We start from the raw sequence: 21,861 nt of genomic DNA on the forward strand, positions 1-21,861 counted from the left end.
TTCCCAGGGAATTTAAATTTTCTTCTTTTTGTCTCTGTGTTTTATGGATTTGTGGTAGTGAACGTGTCGTACAGTCATTTAGGATGTGAATATGTTCTGTGATTTTTATTGATGTTCTTTCCTTACACAGTTTATGGACAATGGATTTTAAAATATGAGCTTATTTTGGTGCAGATTTTTTTCATAATACCTGGAAAATGCATATCATGAAAAAGCTAAGTGTGGGTTTCAGAATTTTTTGGTACCAAAGTAAACTCATACTTTTAATTCCATTTTTCAGTGAAATATTTTTCAAGTACCCTCAAAATTCTCAGAGACAGACTATACCAAAGACAGGGATGCCTGGGGATGTTTAACCCCTCTGAGGCCTTGCTCCCCCAAAATTCTAGTCCTCCAAAAGATGGAGGCGTGGTTTTGAGAACCAGAGCAGTAGTGGTGTTGGATTGGGCCGACATCTGGCTGACTGGGTTTGAGGCCTTGACTGAGAAGGCACAGCCAGGCCAGGGCCTGGGCATCTCTCCCTGGCAGCCCTGCCTACAAATGATGTCCACTTGTGCCCCAAGCAGCTTCAGTGGTTGGAGATTCAGGGTCCAGATTTCCTAGTTCCTAGATGGCATGCAGCACATTAAGCTGTCAACTTTGGTATGTGTTTGTTGCGTCCTAAACTAGCCGTGGCGCCCCTTGAGGTAGGTCAGCTTTTACCTCTGCTGGGCATGTTGAGGCTGAATTCATTGTTTTTTCAGGAAGGGGTCGCAGCTGTCCCAGTGCACCAGTGGGAGGCCCAGCTGCCACTGAGGATATCTTAGCTGATTGACAGGCCTTCAGCTCACAAAGCAGGCCAGCCCTGGAGCAGAAAAGCAGAAAGGGCAAGATAGACCCCTAAAAACATACCTGGGCTCGGAGGGTGGCCAGTGGTATTTGAGAGGAGTCAGGCGCTGTGGGGAGAACAGTGGGTTTTGGGGGGCAGCCGTAGTTTTAATAAAAATGGGCAGCTGCTTAGGGCCCTGGCCATTGAAGTAGAGGAACATCTTTACAGCCCCCTGGTGCTGGCTCCTGAGGACGCCCACTCTGAGCAGAGGGAAGAGAGATTTTGCAATTATCCTGTTCCGGCTGAGCCTTATCATTGGAGGCTGCCCTGCCTAGGAATTTGCAATCACTTTGACAGTAGCTAGGATATTTCCCCTCCTGCTGACTATAGGGAAAAAAAGAAAGAGAAAAGATTTTGCTAAGCAAATGAAAGATGTGAATGAGATTAAAGTAAGAATATTTAAATTACAGAAACTTAGTGCTTTCAAGCATACTCAAGCATTTTTGAAGCACCCATTTAGGGACTGCTGATTGATAAGAGCCCATGAATTATTCTTATCTCAGAGTCCCTAGCTCTCTGGAGGGCAACACTTGGTTAACCTAATTTGAATCTAATTTGAATGACTTAAAAGTAATAAAACAAGTGTGTGCTTGAACCTAATAAAGCCTAATTTATTTAATAGGCCATTTCTTAAAGAATCTTATTTTAGAGCTGGAAAGGATCTTAGAAATCATCCTTTATTTTACAAATAAAGAAACTGAGTCCTAGAACAGTAAGATGTTTTGCAGGAGGTCACACGTGGTTGGTGGCTGCACATACTAGGAGCACTTGAACTCTGTCCTTAGTCATGCCTGAACAGTGCCTGCAATTCCCACCTGTGGTAGATTCAGACCCCTCCCCAGTTTGGGGAAATGGTCAGGGGTGGGGCTTGCTTATTTCGAGCAGGGAAGACTTTCCCACGGCAACACTCGCAGGGTGGCCAACTGGCCAGACTCCTGCGATTGACGGGCACACACAGGGCTTCGCCCACACCTCCTTCTGCAGCTTCTTCAGCTGCTTCTTCTTTTTTTAAGATCTATTTTATTTATTTGAAAGCCAGAGTTACAGAGAGAGATAAGAGACAGAGAAAGATCTTCCATCCACTGGTTCACTCCCCAGATGGCCACAACGGCCAGAGCTGCGTCAATCAGAAGCCAGGAGCTTCCTCCAGGTCTCCCTTGTGGATGCAGGGGCCCAAGCACTTGGGCCATCTTCTACTGCTTTCCCAGGCCACAGCAGAGAGCTGGATCAGAAGAGGGGCAGCCAGGACTAGAACTGGTGCCCATATGGGATGCCGGCGCCTCAAGCCAGGGCTTTAACCTGCTGCACCACAGCGCCGGCCCCCTGCAGCTTCTAACTAGAGCTGGCTCTACCCTCCCCTGGCAGGTGAGTGACAGGGACTTGATGAATTCCCCCGGGGTCATCTGGGATTGAGAAAATGCTTTAGAAATTCTGAAACTCACAGGACACAGGCCTTGATGTGGCACCACTTCCTCAGGACTCTTGTGTGCCTGGCAGACCAGGGAAGTATTGGGGAGAATGAGCTGGAGGCCTATGTGGGAGGTGGGCAGCAGCTCTCCATGAACTCTGCCTTGGATTGGTGGTGAGATCCAGAGGCGATTGGCATGGCCCTTCGTGGCAGATTGTAATGACGGTCCCTTCTTTTCCATGCATACTGTGAGGCAGGTGTTTATAGGCCGTCATATCCACCGCAGTTCACACCTGCTGAGTGCCCAGGTGTCTTAGCTGTGTTCGCTCGCTGCATCCACGATTTACACTGGTGCAGAAACTGAGCTCAGAAAGCTCCATGGCTTCCCCAAGGGCGAGCAAAAGCCAGAATTTGGCCTTGGCACTGCACTGAGGAGCAGACAGTCTGTTCTGCCTCTTTCCATAGAGTGCCTCAGGGAGAGAGGACAGGAAAGAGGGACTGATCCCAGGAGCTGCTGGCCTGGGTTCCAGGAGCCGATGGGGGCTCTGGCTGCCTCAGGACATAAATCTTCACTCCTAGGTTTAGACTGTTTACTTCCAAAGCATGGATAGTCAGCTTTCAGAAATCTTGGGTGCTTTTACAGAAAATAAAAAACTCAACTCAATGCAAATGTCAAACTGCAACTGAGGCTTTTTGCATCAGGAGCCAGTTCTAAGCTTTTTGCTACTTTGGGCAATACCTACAAAGCGACCAAGGAACACGGGCGGCCTGGCCTGCTCCCCACCCACGTTATAGCCTCCATGTGTTTGCTCTGGCAGTGGGATTAATTGCACTTACGTAAGCCTCTATGAGTCTGCTTGACCTTGTTGAATGGGTGTTGTAGGAGGGAGCCCGGAACTCGAGGCTGAGATGAGGGGCAGGCTTGCTCACCAACCTGGGCATACCATTCACACACATGTGACCTTGGAGACCACCTGGACTGTGTATGTGTGTGTTTGGGATTCGTCTAGGCAGAGCTGCATTGATTTGAAAGAGCAGTGACATTTTGTTGGTTGAAAGACACAAGATTATGGTCCAAGATCAAGGAGGCAAGCGTATCTCATGTGGCATTCTGTTAACTGGTCCATTCTGCTCAGACACTGTTCGTGGCTTCCTTGGCTGGTGTCCAGCATCTGCAAGGTGGTGTGACCCACCTTTCTGAATATCTTTTTCACGAAGTAACAGTATTTGCGTATGCCTATTATTATTATTATTTTTGAGAGAAAGAGACAGAGACAAAGAGAGACTGAGAGCAAGAGTATGTGCAAGCTAGTTTACTCTTCAGTGCCTACAATAGCCAGCGCTGGGCTGGAACCAGAAGCCCAGAACACAGTTCAAATCTCCCATATGGGTGGCAGGAATCCAACTACTTTGGTTTGTTACCTGCTGCCTCCCAAGGTCTCCAACCCAGGTGCTCCAGCATGCCTTCTGGCTCGGCTGGCTCAGCCTTCGCTGTTGAGACCCTCTGGGGAGTGAAATAGCAAATGGAAGAGCGCTCTCTCTCTTTCTCCCCCTCCCTATCCCTCTCTTTCTCTCACTCCCTTTCTCCCTCTCCCTCTCCCCACCTCCACCCCTACCCCCGTAATGAACTTTCAAATAAATAAATGAATCTTCAGAAAAAAAAAAATAGAACATGGGGTGGGTGTTTGGCACAGCAGTTGGGACGCTTCTTGGGATGCCTGCATACCGTATCAGAGTCCTGAGTTTGAGTCCTGGCTCTGCTCTTAATTCCCGCTTCTTGCTAATGTGTACTTCAGGAAGCGGCAAGTTACGGCTCAAGTAGTCGGGTGCCTGCTATCCATGTGGGAGATCTGTGTTGAGTTCCAGGCTCCTGGCTTTATCTGTCCCCACCCCTGCTGTTTTGGGCATTTGAGGAGTAAATCAGCAGATGTGACATCTCTGTTTGCCTGCCTTTCAAATAAATAGAACAAAGAGGGGAAAATGAGTCCAGGAGGAAGTATTCTAAAGTGTTACTAGGAGTGGCTTTGGGGTCAGGAGTTAAGGCTTTCTTCTGTTAATCACTGTTGGATTGTTATCACTCACCTTTATTGAGTGCTTACTGTGTGCTGGCACTGCACTGTTTTCCATGTATTGTCTGGGTCCATACAACCATGTGAGGAAGTTTCTCTTATTGCTCTGTCACAGACTCTATACAGTGGGTACAGATTACTTTAAAATAGGAAATATATATTTACTAAGTTTACTAAATATTTCATTATTATGAGAAGAAATTCAAGTCTTTTTTTGGCTACTTCAAACAATGTTATAATAAATATTGTACATGTTTCCTTGTGTCTTGGTACTCTTGTTTCTCTAAATTAAATTTCTTATAGTGATATTTTGGTTCAAAGTTACTTTTTCTCCTAAAAGCTAATTTTATGCTTACAGAAAAGCTGCAGTAATGGTGCAGGGATTGTTCAGTAATAAAAAGGAATAAAATTTTGACTGCAACTTGTATGAACTCTGAAAACCTGGGAAATGGGAGAAAGCCAGCCACAGGGGCCATGTCTTGTAGGATTCCCGTTATATACAATGTCCAGAGGGCCGGTGTTGTGACACAGCAGGTAAAGCTGCTGACTTCAACACCACCATCCCTGCTAATGGCCTGGGAAAGCAGCAGGGGATGGCCCAAGTGCATCCATATGCGAGACCGGAAGAAGCGCCTGGTTCCTGCCTTCAGCCTAGCCCCAGCCCTGACCTATGTGGCCTTCTGGGGAGTGAACCAGTGGATTGAAGACCTCTCTGTCTCTCTGTTTCTCCCTCCCTCCCTCCCTCCCTCCCTCTCTCTCTCTCTCCCTCTCTCTCTCTCTCTCTCTCTAACTCTGCCCTTTGTATAAATAAAACAAAGGGGAAAACATGTCTAGAATAGGTAAATCCAGACACAGAAAGTAGATTGTTGGTTGCCAAGGGCTAGAGGAATATAGAAGTGAGGAGTAACTGTTGAATGGATTTGAAGTTTTCTCTCGAGAAGATAAAAGAAAATGGTGCCGCTTGTACAACTCTGTGGATGTGATAAAACCACTGAGTTGTGTGTTTTAAAAAGGCAAATTTTCAGCCGGCGCCGCGGCTCAATAGACTAATCCTCCACCTAGCGGCGCCGGCACATCGGGTTCTAGTCCCGGTCGGGGCGCCGGATTCTGTCCCGGTTGCCCCTCTTCCAGGCCAGCTCTCTGCTGTGGCCAGGGAGTGCAGTGGAGGAGGGCCCAAGTACTTGGGCCCCGCACCCCATGGGAGACCAGGATAAGCACCTGGCTCCTGGCTCCTGCCTTCGGATAGGCGTGGTGCGCCGGCTGCAGCGCGCCAGCCGTGTCGGCCATTGGAGGGTGAACCAATGGCAAAAAGGAAGACCTCTCTCTCTCTCTCTCTCTCTCACTCTCTCACTGTCCACTCTGCCTGTAAAAAAAATAAATAAATAAAAAATAAAAAAAAAACAAATTTTATAGTATTTGAATTATATCCCATTAAAGCTGAAATCAAAAAAGAAAACAGGACAGAGTCCTTCTAATGTTCACAACTGGGAGATATTTGGAGAAGTTGAGGCATAGTTATGCTATGAAATACTTAAAATGTAGAATGGTGGGGGCGGTGCTGTGGTGTAGCAGGTAAAGCCACCACCTGTGGTGCTGTCATCCCATATGGCTAACGGTTTGAGTCCCGGCTGCTGCACTTCCGATCCAACTCTCACTTTCCCAGCTGTGGCCTGGGAAAGTGGAAGATGGCCCAAGTCCTTAGGCCCACGCATGGGAGATCTAGAAGAAGCTCCAGGCTCCTGGCTTCAGATTGGCACAGCTCCGGCTGTTGCGGCCATTTGGAGAGTGAACCAATGGATGGAAGACCTCCTTCTCTCTGTCTGCCTCTGCCTCTCTGTAACTCTGCCTTTCAAATAAATAAATAAATCTTAAAAAAAAAATGGTGTGTAAAGTATGATTCCTTTTCTTCTCCCATTAAAATTGCTAAAAAGGAATGGAAACCCTTTCTATGTTTGCATATGTTCATGTTTCCTGATGTTAGCAGTAGCACAGAAGAAGCAGTAGAAGTGTGCAAGTCACTTACTGTGAAGTCAGTGGCAGAATTAGAAGGGGACAGGGGGAATTATGCAGTTTGTTTATTACAGCCATCTACTTAGCTAAATTTAGTATACAAAAGCATGTAACTTTTTCAATTAAAAAAAATTGGGACCAGCGCTGTGGCATAGCGGGTAAAGCACGCCTGCAGTGCTGGCATCCCATATGGGCATTGGTTCGAGTCCCGGATGCTCCCCTTCCGATCCAGCTCTCTGTTATGGCCTGGGAAAGCAGTAAAAGATGGCCCAAGTCCTTGGGCCCCTGTACCCATGTGGGAGACCTGGAAGAAGCTCCTGGCTCCTGCCTTTGGATCAACCCAGCTCTGGTTGCTGTAGCCATTTGGGAGTGAATCAGCGGATGGAAGATCTCTCTCTTTCTCTCTGCCTCTGCCTCTCTGTAACTCTGCCTTTCAAATAAATAAGTCTTTTATTTATTTATTTATTTGACAGGTAGAGTTATAGACAGTGAGAAAGAGAGACAGAGAGAAAGGTCTTCCCTCTGTTGGTTCACTCCCCAAATGGCTGTTACGGCCAGCATTGCACCAATCCGAAGCCAGGAGCCAGGTGCTTCCTCCTGTCTCCCGTGCGTGTGCAGGTCCCCAAGCACTTGGGCCATCCTCCACTGCTCTCCCGGGCCACAGCAGAGAGCTGGACTGTAAGAGGAGCAACCGGGACTAGAACCTGGTACCCATATGGGATGCCGGTGCCGCAGGTGGAGGATTAACCAAGTGAGCCATGGCACCAGCCCTCAAATAAATAAATCTTAAAAAAAATTAAGGGCATGGGGCCAGCCCAGTGGCATAGTAGGTTAATCCTCCGCCTGTGGGGCTGGCATCCCATATGGGTGCCGGTTCTAGTCCCGGCTGTTCGTCTTCCAGTTCAGCTCTCCGCTATAGCCTGTGAAAGTAGCAGAAGATGTCCCAAGTGCTCGGGCCCCTGCGCCCTGCATGGGAGACCAGAAAGAAACTCCTGGCTCCTGGCTTCGGATCAACACAGCTCCGGCCGTTTCGGCCAGTTGGGGAGTGAACCAGCAGATGGAAGACCTCTCTCTCTCTGCCTCTCCTTCTCTCTGTGTGTAACTCTGGCTTTCAAATAAAATAAATAAATCTTAAAAAAAAAATAGTCTGGCACTGTGGCCCAGTAGGTTAATCCTCCACCTACAGCACCAGCATTGCATATGGGCGCCGGTTCTAGTTCCAGCTGCTCCTCTTCCAGTCCAGCTCTCTGCTGTGGCCCGGGAGTGCAGTGGAGGTTGGCCCAGGTGCTTTGGCCCCTGCACCCACATAGGAGACCAGGAGGAAGCACCTGGCTCCTGGCTTCAGATGGGCACAGCGCCGGCTCTTGCGGCCATTTGGTGAGTGAACCAATGGAAGGAAGACCTTTCTCTCTGTCTCTCCCTCTCATTGTCTGTAACTCTACCTCTCAAATAAGTAAATAAAATCTTTAAAAAGAATTAAGGGCAAAATAAAAATCAAGAGATGCTGTGCTTGGGATTTCCCATGATCAGACGATGCATGTGCAGGTTTTGAGCATCAGGATGCACATTAAAGTCACACACACACAGGCCTTTCACGCCGTCTGCTCCTTGGAGAGAGGGAGCATGCACTGGAGGGCTGGCGCTCCTGGAAGGGGGAGTGATGACCACCATCAAGGCTTCTGGGCTGGACAGAGCTGCTCCTAGCTCTCTGCCACCAAGCTGCAAGTCCTTGGGGCACTTATATATGCTCTGGCCTCAGTTTCCTTATTTGTAAAATAATTAGATAACTTCTTTCATTGGGTTATCTTGACAAAATCAGATCGTGCATGCACAGTGGCTAACTTTTCATGTTTAACCATTGACAGCTGTTATTATCATCATTTATAATAAGCAGGTCTCATTTGCATCAAGAATGGGAACGGTAGATGGAAAAACCTGGAGCAGGGGGGAAGGTCACCTTAATTTAGGTCAACCAGCCTTCAGGACATGCGCTGTCAATCTGAGCACTGCTCTTGTTCTTGCTGGTATTATACCCAGCTAGAGTAAAAGACTACATTTCCTAGCTTCCCTTGCAGCTATTAGTGGGGGAAGACTTGGGTGGGACTTGTTTTCAGAAAACTGCCCTTTTACCCTTCCTTTCCCTCTTTTTACGGCCTGAATCCTATGGTTGGTGCCTGGTGCCCACTCAGCACTCTGTCTCCCAGCAGCAACCTTGAGGAAGCCATGGCCTCAAGATGTTGAAGCCTGACTCCCTGCTGGGCCTGCAGTCACTGCCCCAGCCCCAGCCCGTCTTTCTCTGGACTTGGAGGCAGCAGAGAAACCTGTCTGGCTTTCACCCCTTTTCTGGGCTTTCTGGGATATGAAGATCAACTGGCCCTGACAGTTCTCCCAGAACAGCTAACCTAAAGGCCCAAGCGCATGGCTAGGAGGAGGTTGGGGGTGACTGGGGAGAGGCCAAAGCGAGGCTGGCCCCAGGTACTTACTCATCGCCGATGTAGAGCTGGGGCCAGACCTCGTTGACGTGGGTGTACTGGGGACTGCCCTTCCAGAAGAGCCGCTCCAGCTCGAAGGCCCCGGGGGTGCAGTAGTCGGCCTCCGCCTCTCCCTCTTCTGCCTTGGGGAACAGCTTCTTGGCAGTCGGGTAGGCATTCTTGAGGCTTGTCTTAGCTTCTCCGGATGCCATTTTAGAGCCGAGGGATTTTCTCTCCTTTCTGCAGCTGCTCGTGAGAGAGGGTCAGGGTGGGAGTTAGCAGGGGACACCCAGGTAGGGAACTAGCTTTACGAGAAGAGGTGCCAATTAGCCGATCCTACACTTTGGCAAGTGCTTTCCTCTCATGCCGTGCTCCCACCTGCGCTTCCCAGGCCACACAGGTGAATGAGGAAGGCTGTGATGGCAAGTTAACCTCACTTCCCCAGATTCCAGCTCCCCGGGGTGCGTGTGCTGGAGCACGGGCATGTGGGCAGCCCCGAGTTGGGCTCTGGGCCTGAGAAGCCCTTCCTGCGGCCAGTGCCTCCCCCCTTCGTTCTTCATTGCACCCTCTCCCTTGTCTGACTGGAACCTGAAATGGAAGGCGATCCCTGACGTGGGTCTGCGGCTCTCTCAGCACAAACGGGGAGCCGTGGCTAGCAGGAAGGGCAGGTGAAGTGTGGAGCTGGCCGGGGCTAGGCAGCCATGCACGTGAGCGTGGAGCCTTGGGGCTGCCTGAGGGTTAGCGAGCGTGAGGACGGTTGGAATGAGGCCAACTGTTGCTGTGGTGACTTTCCAGGGGTCAGAAGGGCAGTTCTAAGCTGGAAAGCTGTGCCTGCAGAGGGAAATGTGTATCTGGAGAGCTTGCCAGGCTCTGCAAGTGGAATGTGGGTGGAGAGTTTCCCTTGTCCCCAGGGAAGTGAATTCTCTGTGGAACTGGGCCGCGAGTGCCCCTGAGCTGAGCTCACGATGTGCCTGAGGCCTGCAGCCCGGGTGGGGATCTTGTTCCGGTGGACTGTCTGGAAAGCAGGGCTGTGAGAGCTGGGGAGGGCATGCTCGTGGTTCCACGGCATGTGCAGTCGGCCCCGCTGTTGCCACTTCTGGGGGCTTGTCTGTGTGCAGCGTGAGGTGGGCAGGCCTCTTACAGAGAACGTAAGACCACCAGGAGCACGTTAGAGCACTCAGAGTACAGTAGAAGAGGCTCCCACTTATCACAGACGGGACAGTTTGAACATCAGTAATACACACAGTGCCAGTGGATTGAAGCACATGAAACACAGCGTAATGATACTTAAAGCAATTATTCACTGTTGGGAGGTGCCAGGGAGGCAGCTTTTCATTTTGAAGACAGCTATATCCAGGGAAAGAGTCTAGCACTTTCTGTTCCTTTCAGACACAAACTGTACTCCCGGTAGATGAGGGAGAGTCTCTTTTATAGCATACTCCAGATAATAGAGGAGGAAGGGCGCAGTGCTTTTCTACACCTGGGGAGCTGCTGAGTCCTCACTGAGCCCCGGCTGCTGACAACTGAGGCGACACACAAGCGACTGCTTTGTGGTGGAAGAGCAAGCGTGGTGGCCGTCGCCATCTGTCCGAAGCAGGGCCCGCAGCTTCTCAGAGTGCTCAGAGTGTAGATCCAACAGCAGATGTGCAGCAGAGGCAGAGGACGATTACATTTTCTTTTAGAGATGTGGCCTGGAGTGTTCATTGATGAATTGCTCTAGTACCTGGAGTTTGCTTCAAGAATAGCATAATTTGAAAAGCACAGTATTGTAGTGTTGGGACGAGTATTGATAGAGGCGTGAATGAGCCAGACATGGCTGTGGGTGACGGTGGTTGGAGTTGGATGGTGATACAAAGGAAGTTACTGTTTTCTCTCTCCGTCTCTTTGTCTCCCCTCCCCTTGCCCCACCTTGCTTCACTCTGGTGTGGGTGTGAATGCTCCGTAAGAACCAATTTTATAAGAGTGTTAATTGTGAAATCAACAACAGGAGTCACTGTGCACTTGCTCCCCATGTAGGACCTCTGTCCTTAATGAGTTGTACTACAAAAATTAACAGTAAAACTTGTCTTCAAACAGTGCTGTATATTTGTGTGTTTGTGTGGGTGCAAACTATTGAAATCTCTACTTAGTATAGAGTTGGTCTTCTGTACATAAAATCAATTAAAAATGAATCTTAATGAAGAATGGGATGGGAGAGGGAGTAGGAGGTGAGTTGGGAGTGGGGGTGGAAGGGCGGGAATTGGGGGAAGAACTGCTATAATCCTAAAAGCTGTACATATGAAATTTGTATTCATTTAATAAAAATCTTCTAAAAAAAAAAAAGAACCAATTTTAAAAGGAAAGTGGAAATTACTGCCTTGGAGAATTTGGTAGCTGAAGTAAAGGTTCCCCAGCTAGCAGTGTGAGTATGGGGATGGTGGGAAGCCAGGGCGTGGGACTTCTGTAATATCCTGCTTCCTGGGGTGGGACAGAGACAAAGAGGAGCAGAGAGAACCTTTCTTTGGAGTCTCTCAAGTTGTAACCTAAAGACCACCTCCATCAGAATCATCTGGCCTGGCTGAAAACCCAGATTCCTGGGCTGCACACTGGCCTGCTGGCAGATGCCGAGGACTCTCGTATTTTAACAGGCTCCCAGGCGAGTCTGCTGCCCACCAAAACGTGCTGAGAGTTGCCCGGGATGTGGCTGAGGAGGCAAGAGGAGGGCAGTACTGGAGCTCAGTCAGAATCCTCTCACCTTGTCCTCCAGAAAGGGATCGGATCTGGGGCCCAGCATACAGGAGCAGGCCTGGCTGGAGAGGGCACAGAGGCCTCGCTCTGGGCTCCCTCCGCGGTGGTTTACTTTTTAGGCTCAGTTTCTGGTACAAGAAATTGTTGGTTGAATGGGGCAGTGTCTTGGTGAATGGATGGCATGAGTGAATGAATGAGAAGTGAATGAATGATAAAGGCCTGTGAGTCCATGCCAGGGACTCAGGTAGAGCTGCAGATGTAGGTAGGGGAGGGAGGTTACAGCGTTGGGGGTGGGGGCAGGGAAAGGAGGGAAGGGCAAAGTGCAGCATGGACCCAGCTGCCTAGCCTTCAGCTCTCAGGCCCCCCTGCGGTGAGTGTTTCCAGGCATGGCCTGCAGCCTCTGGTGGAAAACAGCACAGCCGCTGGGTCTCCTGAGCACAAGATAAAGCCTCGGGCCCACAGGGACCTGTGAGAGATGAAAACTTGGCCCACCTCTGGCACCCCCGTTTCTTGTTTGGCGGTGGTACAGGCTGGGTACCATGCATCTAAAAGGGGGTGGTTGAGGCCCTCTTGAACCCCACCTGCCACTAATGGAGGCTTCAGAAGAGGAGAAGAGGTGACTGCTGGGAGACACTCGGGTCAATTCCATCCTGAAACCCTGTCTGCCTCCTTTGATCACTGAAGCTGACCTCACCCTCCGTGAAGCTGCTCCTCCTCCATTACACGGCAGAGGGAACCATCGTGAAAGCCCCGGCTGGATTTCCAGACAGAAGAGGAAGTGGTGCGGTCTGCCCAGAGCAGCTTGGCACGCACAGGGAGCTCTGGGATCTATTATCCTCCGGCATGCAGATTTGATGGGGGAAGAGAACAAAGCGTGGAGCCGTCCAGAACCCACAGACCTGGAATCTTTCCAGATCCTGAAGGCGGCTGCGTGCGTCCCTCCCTGCGCGGCTCCCAGATCTCTAATTCTCAGAGAGGCCAGCAGCGTCTGTTTCCCAGATCACAGCCAAAGTGGAAGGGGGAGACAGATCTGTTCTGTTTGGTTACTATAGATTCGACCCAGAGATTAACTGCCAAGGTCTCAGTGACACACACAATATCAATCACAGGCGAAATGTCATAATGAGAGCTGGGCAGACTGTCAAGAGAGGCCTCCAGGTTCCTGTTACAGCTTCGCATTTAAAGATGTGGTCCCAGGAAATCAAATGCCAGCTCTGAAAGCTGCTTGGCCTGTGTGTAGCCATCTTTCTCCTCCTCTAAGAACAGTGAACTAAGTCTCCTTATAAAGGACCAGACAGGGCCTGGTATTGTGCTGCAGCAAGTTAAGCCACCCACTGTGACACCAGCGTCCAACATGGGCACCGGTTCCCAACTGCTCCACTTCCGATCCAGCTCCCCACTAATGTGCCTGGGAAAGCAGCAGAGGATGGCCCAGGCACTTGTGCCCCTGCCACTCACATGGGATACCACCAACCATAAGGGAAACCTGGATGGAGTTGCAGGCTTCTGGCTTTTGCCTGGCCTGGCCCTGGCCATTGTGGCCATTTGGGAAGTAAACCAGTACGTGGAAGATTCTCTCTCCTCTCTCTGTAATTCTGCCTTTCAAATAAATAAATTTTTTTTTTTTTTTTTTTTTTTTTTTTTTTTTTTTAGAGGGGAGCCAGACAGGTAACATAGAGGAGGGAAGAGAGTTGGCTGTTGAAAAAGAAACAGAACCTGGCACACTGGCCTTAGTAGGTATGAGACATTAGGGAGTAGAGGGGACTGTGCACTCTGAAGGGCAAATGACGTCCCCCTGAAGGGGCCACAGTTGCTGTTCCATGTGGCAATGCAAGCCCAAATTTTCTCATACTTTGTTTTATTTTTTATTTTTATTTTTTATTTGACAGAGTTATAGACAGTGAGACAGAGAGAAAGGTCTTCCTTCCGTTGGTTCACTCCCCAAATGGCGGATCCGAAGCCAGGAGCCAGGTGTTTCTTCCAGATAAAGGTACTAGGAAAGCAGAGGGAGCTGGGGGCCTAGCAGTGTTGACCACGAAGGCCCAGGGTGCCATTGCCTTTCACAAAGTCGTGACCTGCATGGGCAGCACAGGCACCCCTCTGCTTTACTGGCTTGCTTGTAGTTAAAGGATTCCTTTGTCCAAAGAGGAGAGGAAAGGGTTGGATCCAGATTCACAGCTGTAATTTTTACACCATAGTTTCACTTTATGCAAACACACACACACACACATATACATACATACTTTTTTTCACATATACACTTTATGTAGATTTTTTGCTTTTGATACTAGAAAAAAAGTATACCAGAGTTTCAGTACTGTGGGTAAGAGGCAGGGCTGAAGGAGGTTTTTTCTGTTTTCTGTTTTGGGATTCTTATAATAAATCACATTTGATGATAAGTAACCATGTCTGTATTTTTTTTTTTTAAACAGGCAGAGTGGACAGTGAGAGAGAGAGACAGAGAGAAAGGTCTTCCTTTGCTGTTGGTTCACCCTCCAATGGCCGGTGTGCTGCGGCCGGCACACCGCGCTGATCCAATGGCAGGAGCCAGGAGCCAGGTGCTTTTCCTGGTCTCCCATGGGGTGCAGGGCCCAAGCACCTGGGCCATCCTCCACTGCACTCCCTGGCCACAGCAGAGAGCCGGCCTGGAAGAGGGGCAACCGGGACAGAATCCGGCGCCCCAACCGGGACTAGAACCTGGTGTGCCGGCGCCGCTAGGCGGAGGATTAGCCTAGTGAGCCGCGGCACCGGCCTCCATGTCTGTATTTTTTTAACTGTTCTGGCCAAACAGAGCAGTCTGGCAGAAAGTTGCTTGTCACTTGTCACTTGTGATTTCTACCCTAACTTCCTCCTGTGCCCTCACAGCCCCAGTGGTCACTGAGGGCTCTCAGAGCCACACATGTCCCCCTCCATGAACTCCAGCTTCTCTTCTGATAAAATGGAGCTGGAACCAGAGTGGTGAGTAAGTGAACAAAAATACCAGCCTGGGGCTGGCGTTGTGATACAGTGAGTAAGTCACCGCCTATGATTCTAGCATCACATATGGGTGCTGGTTCAAGCCTTGGCTGCTTCACTTTCAATTCAGCCCCTTGCTAATGTCCTGGGAAGAGCAGCAGAAGATGGCTCAAGTGCTTGGGCCCTAGCACCCCTGTGGAAGACCTGAATGAAGCCCTGGCCTCAACGTGACCCAGCCCCAGCCATTGCAACCATCTGGGGACTGACCTAGCAGATGGGAGATCTCTATATAACTCTGACTTTCAAATAAATCAGTTAGTCTTAGTAATAATTGAAAACAAAATACCAACCTGAACTGTTTTGCTGTCTAAGTTGGCAAATTGGAGAAGCAGGGGGAGGGATGCACAGTTCCCTTCAGTGGGGAATTAAATCTCGATGGAACCCTTGAGCCTGTGAAGATTGTCCGGGGAGCCAGGCCTAGGAATAAGAGCAAATAAGCAAAGTCAGTCATACAGACGTGCCATGCAGTCCTCTATCTGAACAGAAAAAATGTGGCGACTCAAAGGTCCTTTCAATGGAAGCAAGGTAAATCCCTCAGCATGGCCTGGAACGTGGTGGACCAAAGCAAAGAGAATTGTTGGGCTGTTGAGTACAATGAAGCAGGAGAGTTCTGAGTTCCTTAGAACATTCCAGAAAAGAGATGAGATGCCCTGTGGTGGAGTGGGGAAGGGGAGGGCTTGGGCCCAGGAGTTTCCAGGGCAGAGAAAAGGGAATCCCAGTGTTCAGCGTGAGATCACCGCAGCAGCCCTCACACTGGCATAATCTCCAGCGATAACCCTGCAGCAGCCATGCTTGTACTTCCAAGAAGTCACAGCAAAAGAGGTAGAGAGGAGAGCAGTTCAGGAGCAGGAGAGTCAGTGTGATCCCATCGTCAAATCGCAGTACACACCACCAAAACCTCATCTTAACACTGGTGATGAATTTACAGGTGGTTTTTCTTCCCTTTTCTTTTTCTTTTATTTTTTTTTAATATTTATTTATTTATTTGAAAGGAGGAGTTACAGAAAAGCAGATGTAGAGAGAGACAGAAAGGTCTTCCACCCGCTGGTTCACTCCCCAGATGGCCACAACGGCTGGAGCTGCACCAATCCAAAGCCAGGAGCCAGGAACTTCCTCTGGGTCTTCCATATGGGTGCAGGGGCCCAAGGACTTGGGCCATCTTCTACTGCTTTCCCAGGCCATAGCAGAGAGGTGGATCGGAAGAAGAGCAGCCAGGACTCGAACCAACACCCACATGGGATGCCATTGCTGTAGACTGGAGCTTTAACTCATTGAGCCACAGTGCCAGCCCTAGTTTTTGTTATGTTTAAGTAACAATCTTTCTTAAATTTTCTGTGATAAGCCATGTATTATTGGAGCATATAGCAAGAAAAGAATTCGTGTGGCATCTCGTTTAGAATTGGTGCCTGTAGGTGATGCTCACCCTAATTGTAGGCCTAAGGACGAGGCCTGCAAACAGTGTTCCTCCCATCCATCCCAAGGCCCTGACTGCCCTCCTGTAACACGGGAGTCCGTCAAAGGAAGGTCGGAGTCCTGGAAGCCTGTGATGGCAGTAGCCAGGCCTGGGCTGACACAGAAGGTCTCTCAGCTCCCTGGTGATACCTGGGAAACCGGGGAACATCCGGGTGCTGTGGTTCCAGAAGCTTACACTATTTCCTTACAAAACACGAAACCAAGTCGGTCAAGGGCTTTAGAAGAAGTTGGGGTGCATCCACACTGAGGGAACCTGGCACCCCTCCCTGCCCCCACCTTGTGGCATCAGAGCCAGTGTCCTCAACTCCCTTAGCCTGTACTGAGTGTAGTCTAAGTCAGCTGACATCAGGGGCCCTCCCAGGGGTCAGTGTGGTTTCATCCTCAGCTTCACAAATTGGGCCTGGTGCTGCCTCCCCAAAGCCGTACTCATGTGTCACCACTGTGTGCGACACAAGCAGGGCTGGGCTGGCCCACGGCGGGACGAGGGGAGTGGGCAGGGATGGGGTGACCTGTGTTGCGAGCTCATTGGGATTGTGGGGCAAGTTAGTCTGTGTTTAAATGCACGCATACCACCTTTCTTCCTTGACACCACCCAAGTTGGGCTTGGAATGTGCTTTGAAAGAAGGGAGAGAGTAAAAATGTTATTGTGGTTGGGTAAATGGTTCTGTTAGAGGAGTGATACCTCCTGCCGGTATGTAGGGGCGTGGAATTTGGCAGCAGGGTCTGTGTATAAATACGACATATTTCTAATTTACTACAAGTCAGTGCCTGTTCTCATGCATTTTAAATATACCCAAATGATCCCAAGGAGGAAACAAAAGTTGGGGATCTTTAAAAAATTAAAACTTGGATGTGAAAACCTACGAATTTTTTTGTTGCCTATAATTTCATTCGTAAAGTTTAACAGACTTTTTTTTCTTTTTGGATTCTGGCAAATATGTTAACAGGAGGCAATCATGTGAATTAATATAAAATCCTTTTATTAAAAAAAACAGAAAAGCCTTCATTTAAGAGGTAATTTGATATTCCTTCTCGATGGTGTTGATGTCATGAACTTGTATGATTAACTCCTCGAAGGGCTCCAGAGTGCTTTGGGGTGCTAATTGATGAACTCCTAATTGACGTCTCCAAGCTTGGTTTGGCAGAAGTGGGCCGCCCGGAAACCATGAGGAGGCTGGAGGCCCATACTGAGCTTCCTTCTCAGACCAGGCAGCCAGCTGGGATGGCCTTGACCAGGCGGCCAAGGGGGAGCTCTGGCGTGGGAGACAAGAGGCCGTGATGTCCGACCAGACTGGCTGTGGTTCCTCTGCGTCCTCTGAAGCTGTGTGGAAGCACTGCGGGCGGTTTCTCAGCCCTCGCCCGCGGCCCAGCACCTCTGGACACACACTCCTCGTGTGGGGACGTCACGCTGGGGCGGGGGGTGCGGCTCTCCCTGTGGACCACTTCCAGTGCAGGCTGCTGTTCCTCTCTGGGCCTGTCTGTCACATGCCCTGCAGAGGGGCTCTGGGCCTGTGGAAGTCTGGGGGTCAAGGCTGCCACTTTTAAAGCCCCAGCAGAAACTCGGCAAGGGATCAAGGCCGTGGCTGGCCCCAGGGAGTCATCTACTCTGAACACTTGCCAGGCTGGGGCATAGCCCCCCTGCCCACTTAAAGGAATGCAACAAGCTAGTAATTGGGGCTCCATCCAGGCATCCTTGTGTGTCGCCAGACCCTTCTCTGTGGTCCTGGTTCCTGCGGCCGGGCCTTGACTGTTCAGCTGGGGACATTCCCTCCCTGTGGTGAAGTGCAAAGTGGTGTGGAGTTGTGACAAGAGCTCTCACTGGCCTTGCAGCCTCACATCCCTGGACTCAAGCTTCCTCACCTGTAAAATGGGGATAATGCTCGCCTCACTGGTGGTTGGATTAAGCTCTGGCACACCAGCATGGGCTCAGAGAGTGATGGAGCACGGGGATGGTGGGTGGAGAATTCCCTCCTGTGCTAGACACTGTTCTGAGCCAAGAATAAGGAGAAGGGAATACAGCACTGGGGCCAGGGCAGAGGGTCTGCGTGGGGCGCAGTGGCTCCAATGTGAAACGCCAGCTGCAAGAAAGGGCTCTTCATGTCTGGGGACTGGGTCAGGCTCGGCACCAGGAAGGGTGACTGGAAGCAAAAATGCAGACCGTGTCTACTCTGGCCACAGACTGAGAAGACAAACAGCTCTGACCCTTAACCCCAGGTAGGCGTCTCTTGGAGAAGAACCTCAGTTTGGAGAGAGAACCCGCTGCTGCCACCTTACTGAGGGGCACCAGGCCATCAGACGGAAGCCGCACACTGGGCATAGCCTCTGTCCAGCACGTGTGACCTTGGCCAGACCACTCAGCTCTGCATCTCAGCTTGTCGCCTGCAAGTGGAGACCAGTGTGGCCCTGTTTGCCGAGCCTTTGCAGAGGGGAGAGAAGCCAGTCGAGACCTAGGAGGATGAGGCAAGTGTTCAGGGTGGTGCTGGACCTGCGGTCAGTGCCTGGGAATGCTGCCAGCTCCCACGGTTGTGCAGTGTCTGGGGAAAGCCACCCTGGCTCTATGGCTGGGGGAGGGCAGTGCACCCCCTCCCCAAGTGAACCCCACTGGGCTTGGTTTGTCAGAAAACGCTGACAACCCTTCCTTTGTTCTCAGCACCTCTGAGCTGCTCCTCTTCTGCCCACCACAGCCTTAGGATCGCCACCCGTAGGCAGGACCCAGATTCCCTTCCTGCCCACCATCACCTCAGGACTGAGATGTCCCAGTGCCAGCTGCCAGCTTCTCAGGTGGCAGGGGCCCAGCCTCCCCTCGCAGCCTCAGCACAGATCTGCAATTGCCCCTGGAGCCGGCTGACCACCCCTAGCTGTCCTCCGCCCCTCCCAGCCCTGGCCCCACCCCACTCCCAAGGTTCTTCCTTGTTAGGGACTCAGCTCAGAAAGCCCCAGATTTGTCTGGGTGGGAGCAGGGAACCAAAATGACCAGCAGGGGACACAGAAGAAGCACCGAGGACCAGGGCCCCTCAGGAGTGCTGCTGGCCTCTCCAGACCTCTCCCCCACAGCCCCTCCCCTCTAAAGCGGGGGTTTTCCCTTGGGAATATTTTTAGTTTTTCTGAACAGTTAGAGCCCCTACCCCAGTCCCAACAGCTTAGGGGGTCTAAGCCCATGAGGGGCCACTGGGGCCACAGCCTGGAACGCCGGGGTCTGTTGAAAAAGCCCTGGCCTGAGACACAGGACACCTTGCCCCATCCTGCCATGCGCAAGGCTGCCGGGTGAGGGGGCCCTGGCCTCTATGACTCAGCCGCCCCCGTCCCACCTCCCCCCAGAACTGGGAAGGCTTCCACAGCAACCACACTGTCACCATCATGCCTTGCATTGCTCCCCACTGACGTTTTTGCGCCCCCGCCTGGGGTTTTCTTCCCTAGTGGCTTAGTGGGCATGCATAGGACCTTGCGGGAGATGTGAAGTGCAGCGCAGCACAGTGGGAGCCCAATGAGTTGCCTTGAGAGCTGTCACCCACCCCGTGGTCCCTTAGGATTGGACGTGTAACTGGAAGCTCTGATTAGAGAGGGGAAAGTGCAGAGACTTCCATGAGGTTTCTAGGAAAAGGGGGGACAGGAAAGCTTTCACGCGATGCCAGCTGCCCTGCACAGCCCCAGAAAACAGAGCATGGACTTTTCATGCCCACAGCCAGGTGCTGGGAGAAACACTGGGCCGAACCCGAGAGATGCCGGCCTCCCCACCGCAGGGCCTTACCTGTGTGCGTGGGGCCCGTCCGGCTCAGGAGGTGCTGGTCAGTGGGGCATGTGGCGGCTATACACCCTGACTGGCAGCACAGAGCCTATTTTTAGGGTCAGATCTGCTGACACTGACCTTGCCTGCTGTCCAGCGTGAGAGGAGACCCATGGCATCTGCTTGCAGAGTGATTTGATTCGCCAGGGTGACCTAAACCCTGGACTTGGGAAGTCCCATACCTGGAGCCCACATGCTTGTCCCTGCCTGGTCACAGCGGCAGGACATGTGGCTGCCAGGGCTGGGGCAGGCGGAAATTTCCTAGCTTTGTTTTTGTGGATGGACGAGGCCAGGTGTCTGTGAGGCTGTGCCCTCAGCCCTGGCCCAGAACAACTGGAGCAGGGGAGGTTTGCCCACTGGCGCAGAGCCCGGGAGGGCCAGGGTGCACAACATGGAGGAGGACGCTCTCGTCCAGTCTCAGCTGAGCTTGTGGTGCCATCATTTGGGGGGGTGGAGGGGGTGATGAGATAATTGCCCTGTCACAAGTCATAGGTGACTGATGAAACCTGGCACTGCTGTAAGCTTGGGGTGGTTGGCATTATGCTACTTCCTGTGAGACCCCCCCCCCCCCCCCCCGCCCAGTGCCCAGCCTCTCCGTGCTGCAGTGGGGAAAATTGTTGTACCAGCCTGTTAAGTTGTTGTGAGGACTGAGTGGGAAAATGTCCGGAAAAGCCTCTGCCTGGCACGTGGAAGCATGTTAAGTGCTGGAGAGTGTTAGTATGCCCCCCCACGCCCAGTCCAGCAGCCTTCCCAGCTCTCCCTTTTCTCGGCGTCCCTCTTTGTTGGCTGCAGCCCTCTTTGCTCCGCCACCCCCTGACTGAGCCCTGCCAGTGCGCCCTGCTTTTGTATAGTGCCGGATGTGTGTGTGTGTGTGTGTTCCTCCCCTGTCTCTAGTAAGATCTTCTCAGGGCTTCCCACGGTTCTTTCTAATGAATAATGCTGTGTGGGTGAAGGATTGAGAGGAGGGAGTCACTAGTCTTGCCCCATCCCTCACTGAATGGGGTCTTCTGTGCTGGGGTCGTTGTATTGTCCTCTGCAACTTTTTTTTTTTGCAGAGTGGACAGTGAGAGAGAGAGACAGAGAGAAAGGTCTTCCTTTGCCGTTGGTTCACCCTCCAATGGCCGCCGCTGCAGCCGGCGCACCGCGCTGATCCGATGGCAGGAGCCAGGTGCTTTTCCTGGTCTCCCATGGGGTGCAGGGCCCAAGCACCTGGGCCATCCTCCACTGCACTCCCTGGCCACAGCAGAGGGCTGGCCTGGAAGAGGGGCAACCGGGACAGAATCCGGCGCCCCAACCGGGACTAGAACCCGGTGTGCCGGCGCCGCAAGGTGGAGGATTAGCCTATTGAGCCACGGCGCCGGCTATCCTCTGCAACTTTTGCAAACCCAAGTCCTTCCTCTCAGTTGGCTGGCTTAGCTGCTGCCAATTTTATTGATACTGATTGTTTCTACCAGTATGTTTCACAGTGAAACTGCTAAATGATTTAGCTTTTATTGATGTCCTGGTGCAAATAATATTCCCAAGGCGAAGGCATGGAATCTGAATGTACAGCAAGGTGAGAATGTCAGGCTCCAGGTGTTCCTGCTGTTAAGGGTGGAGTCAGAGCAGCAGAGTTTAAAAGGCCCTCTGCAGTCGCCCCAGGACTGAAGGGGTCAGGGATGCTGCAACTGGCAGGCCACAGAAAATTTCTTTTTGGCTGGGAACCTGATGGGGCAGCCGCAGCCCTAGCACAAGTCAAGGGCCAAGGAGGCAAGAGGGGCCTCAGAAGATAAAGGGTCAAGTAGGAAGCAGACATAAAATATCTAAAGAAATCTGAGGCAGCCTGCTAGACGTTAGACAAATAGTTGATGGAACTGGCACTGTGGCATAGCAGGTAAAAGCCGCTGCCTGCAGTACCAGCATCCCATATAGGTGCTGGCTTGAGTCCTGGCTGCTCCACTTTCTGTCCGGCTCTCTGCTTATGGCCTGGGAAAGCAGTGGAAGATGGCCCAAGTCCTTGGGCTCCTGTACCATGTGGAAGACCTTCAAGAAGCTCC

General features: G+C 51.3%; 2 protein-coding genes across 2 annotated transcripts in view; one reads left to right on the forward strand and one right to left on the reverse strand.

Annotated features, from left to right (window-relative positions):
* The window catches only part of DUSP29 (dual specificity phosphatase 29), a 37,650-nt gene extending 17,514 nt beyond the window's left edge, over positions 1-20,136 (reverse strand). Inside the window, exons 1-4 of the mRNA XM_051823183.2 lie at positions 19,790-20,136; positions 14,859-14,985; positions 10,307-10,559; positions 8,839-9,072 (exon numbers count right to left, since the gene is read on the reverse strand). Of these exons, the coding sequence (XP_051679143.2) occupies positions 8,839-9,072; positions 10,307-10,530 (458 nt within the window). The 5' untranslated portion in view covers positions 10,531-10,559; positions 14,859-14,985; positions 19,790-20,136. The remainder of the gene's footprint in view (positions 1-8,838; positions 9,073-10,306; positions 10,560-14,858; positions 14,986-19,789) is intronic.
* The window catches only part of SAMD8 (sterile alpha motif domain containing 8), a 128,504-nt gene that overhangs the window by 6,926 nt on the left and 99,717 nt on the right, over positions 1-21,861 (forward strand). The gene's annotated exons all lie outside the window — the stretch shown is intronic.

This window comes from Oryctolagus cuniculus, chromosome 15 (assembly GCF_964237555.1).
Source record: "Oryctolagus cuniculus chromosome 15, mOryCun1.1, whole genome shotgun sequence".
In the NCBI taxonomy this organism is placed as follows: Eukaryota; Metazoa; Chordata; class Mammalia; order Lagomorpha; family Leporidae; genus Oryctolagus; species Oryctolagus cuniculus.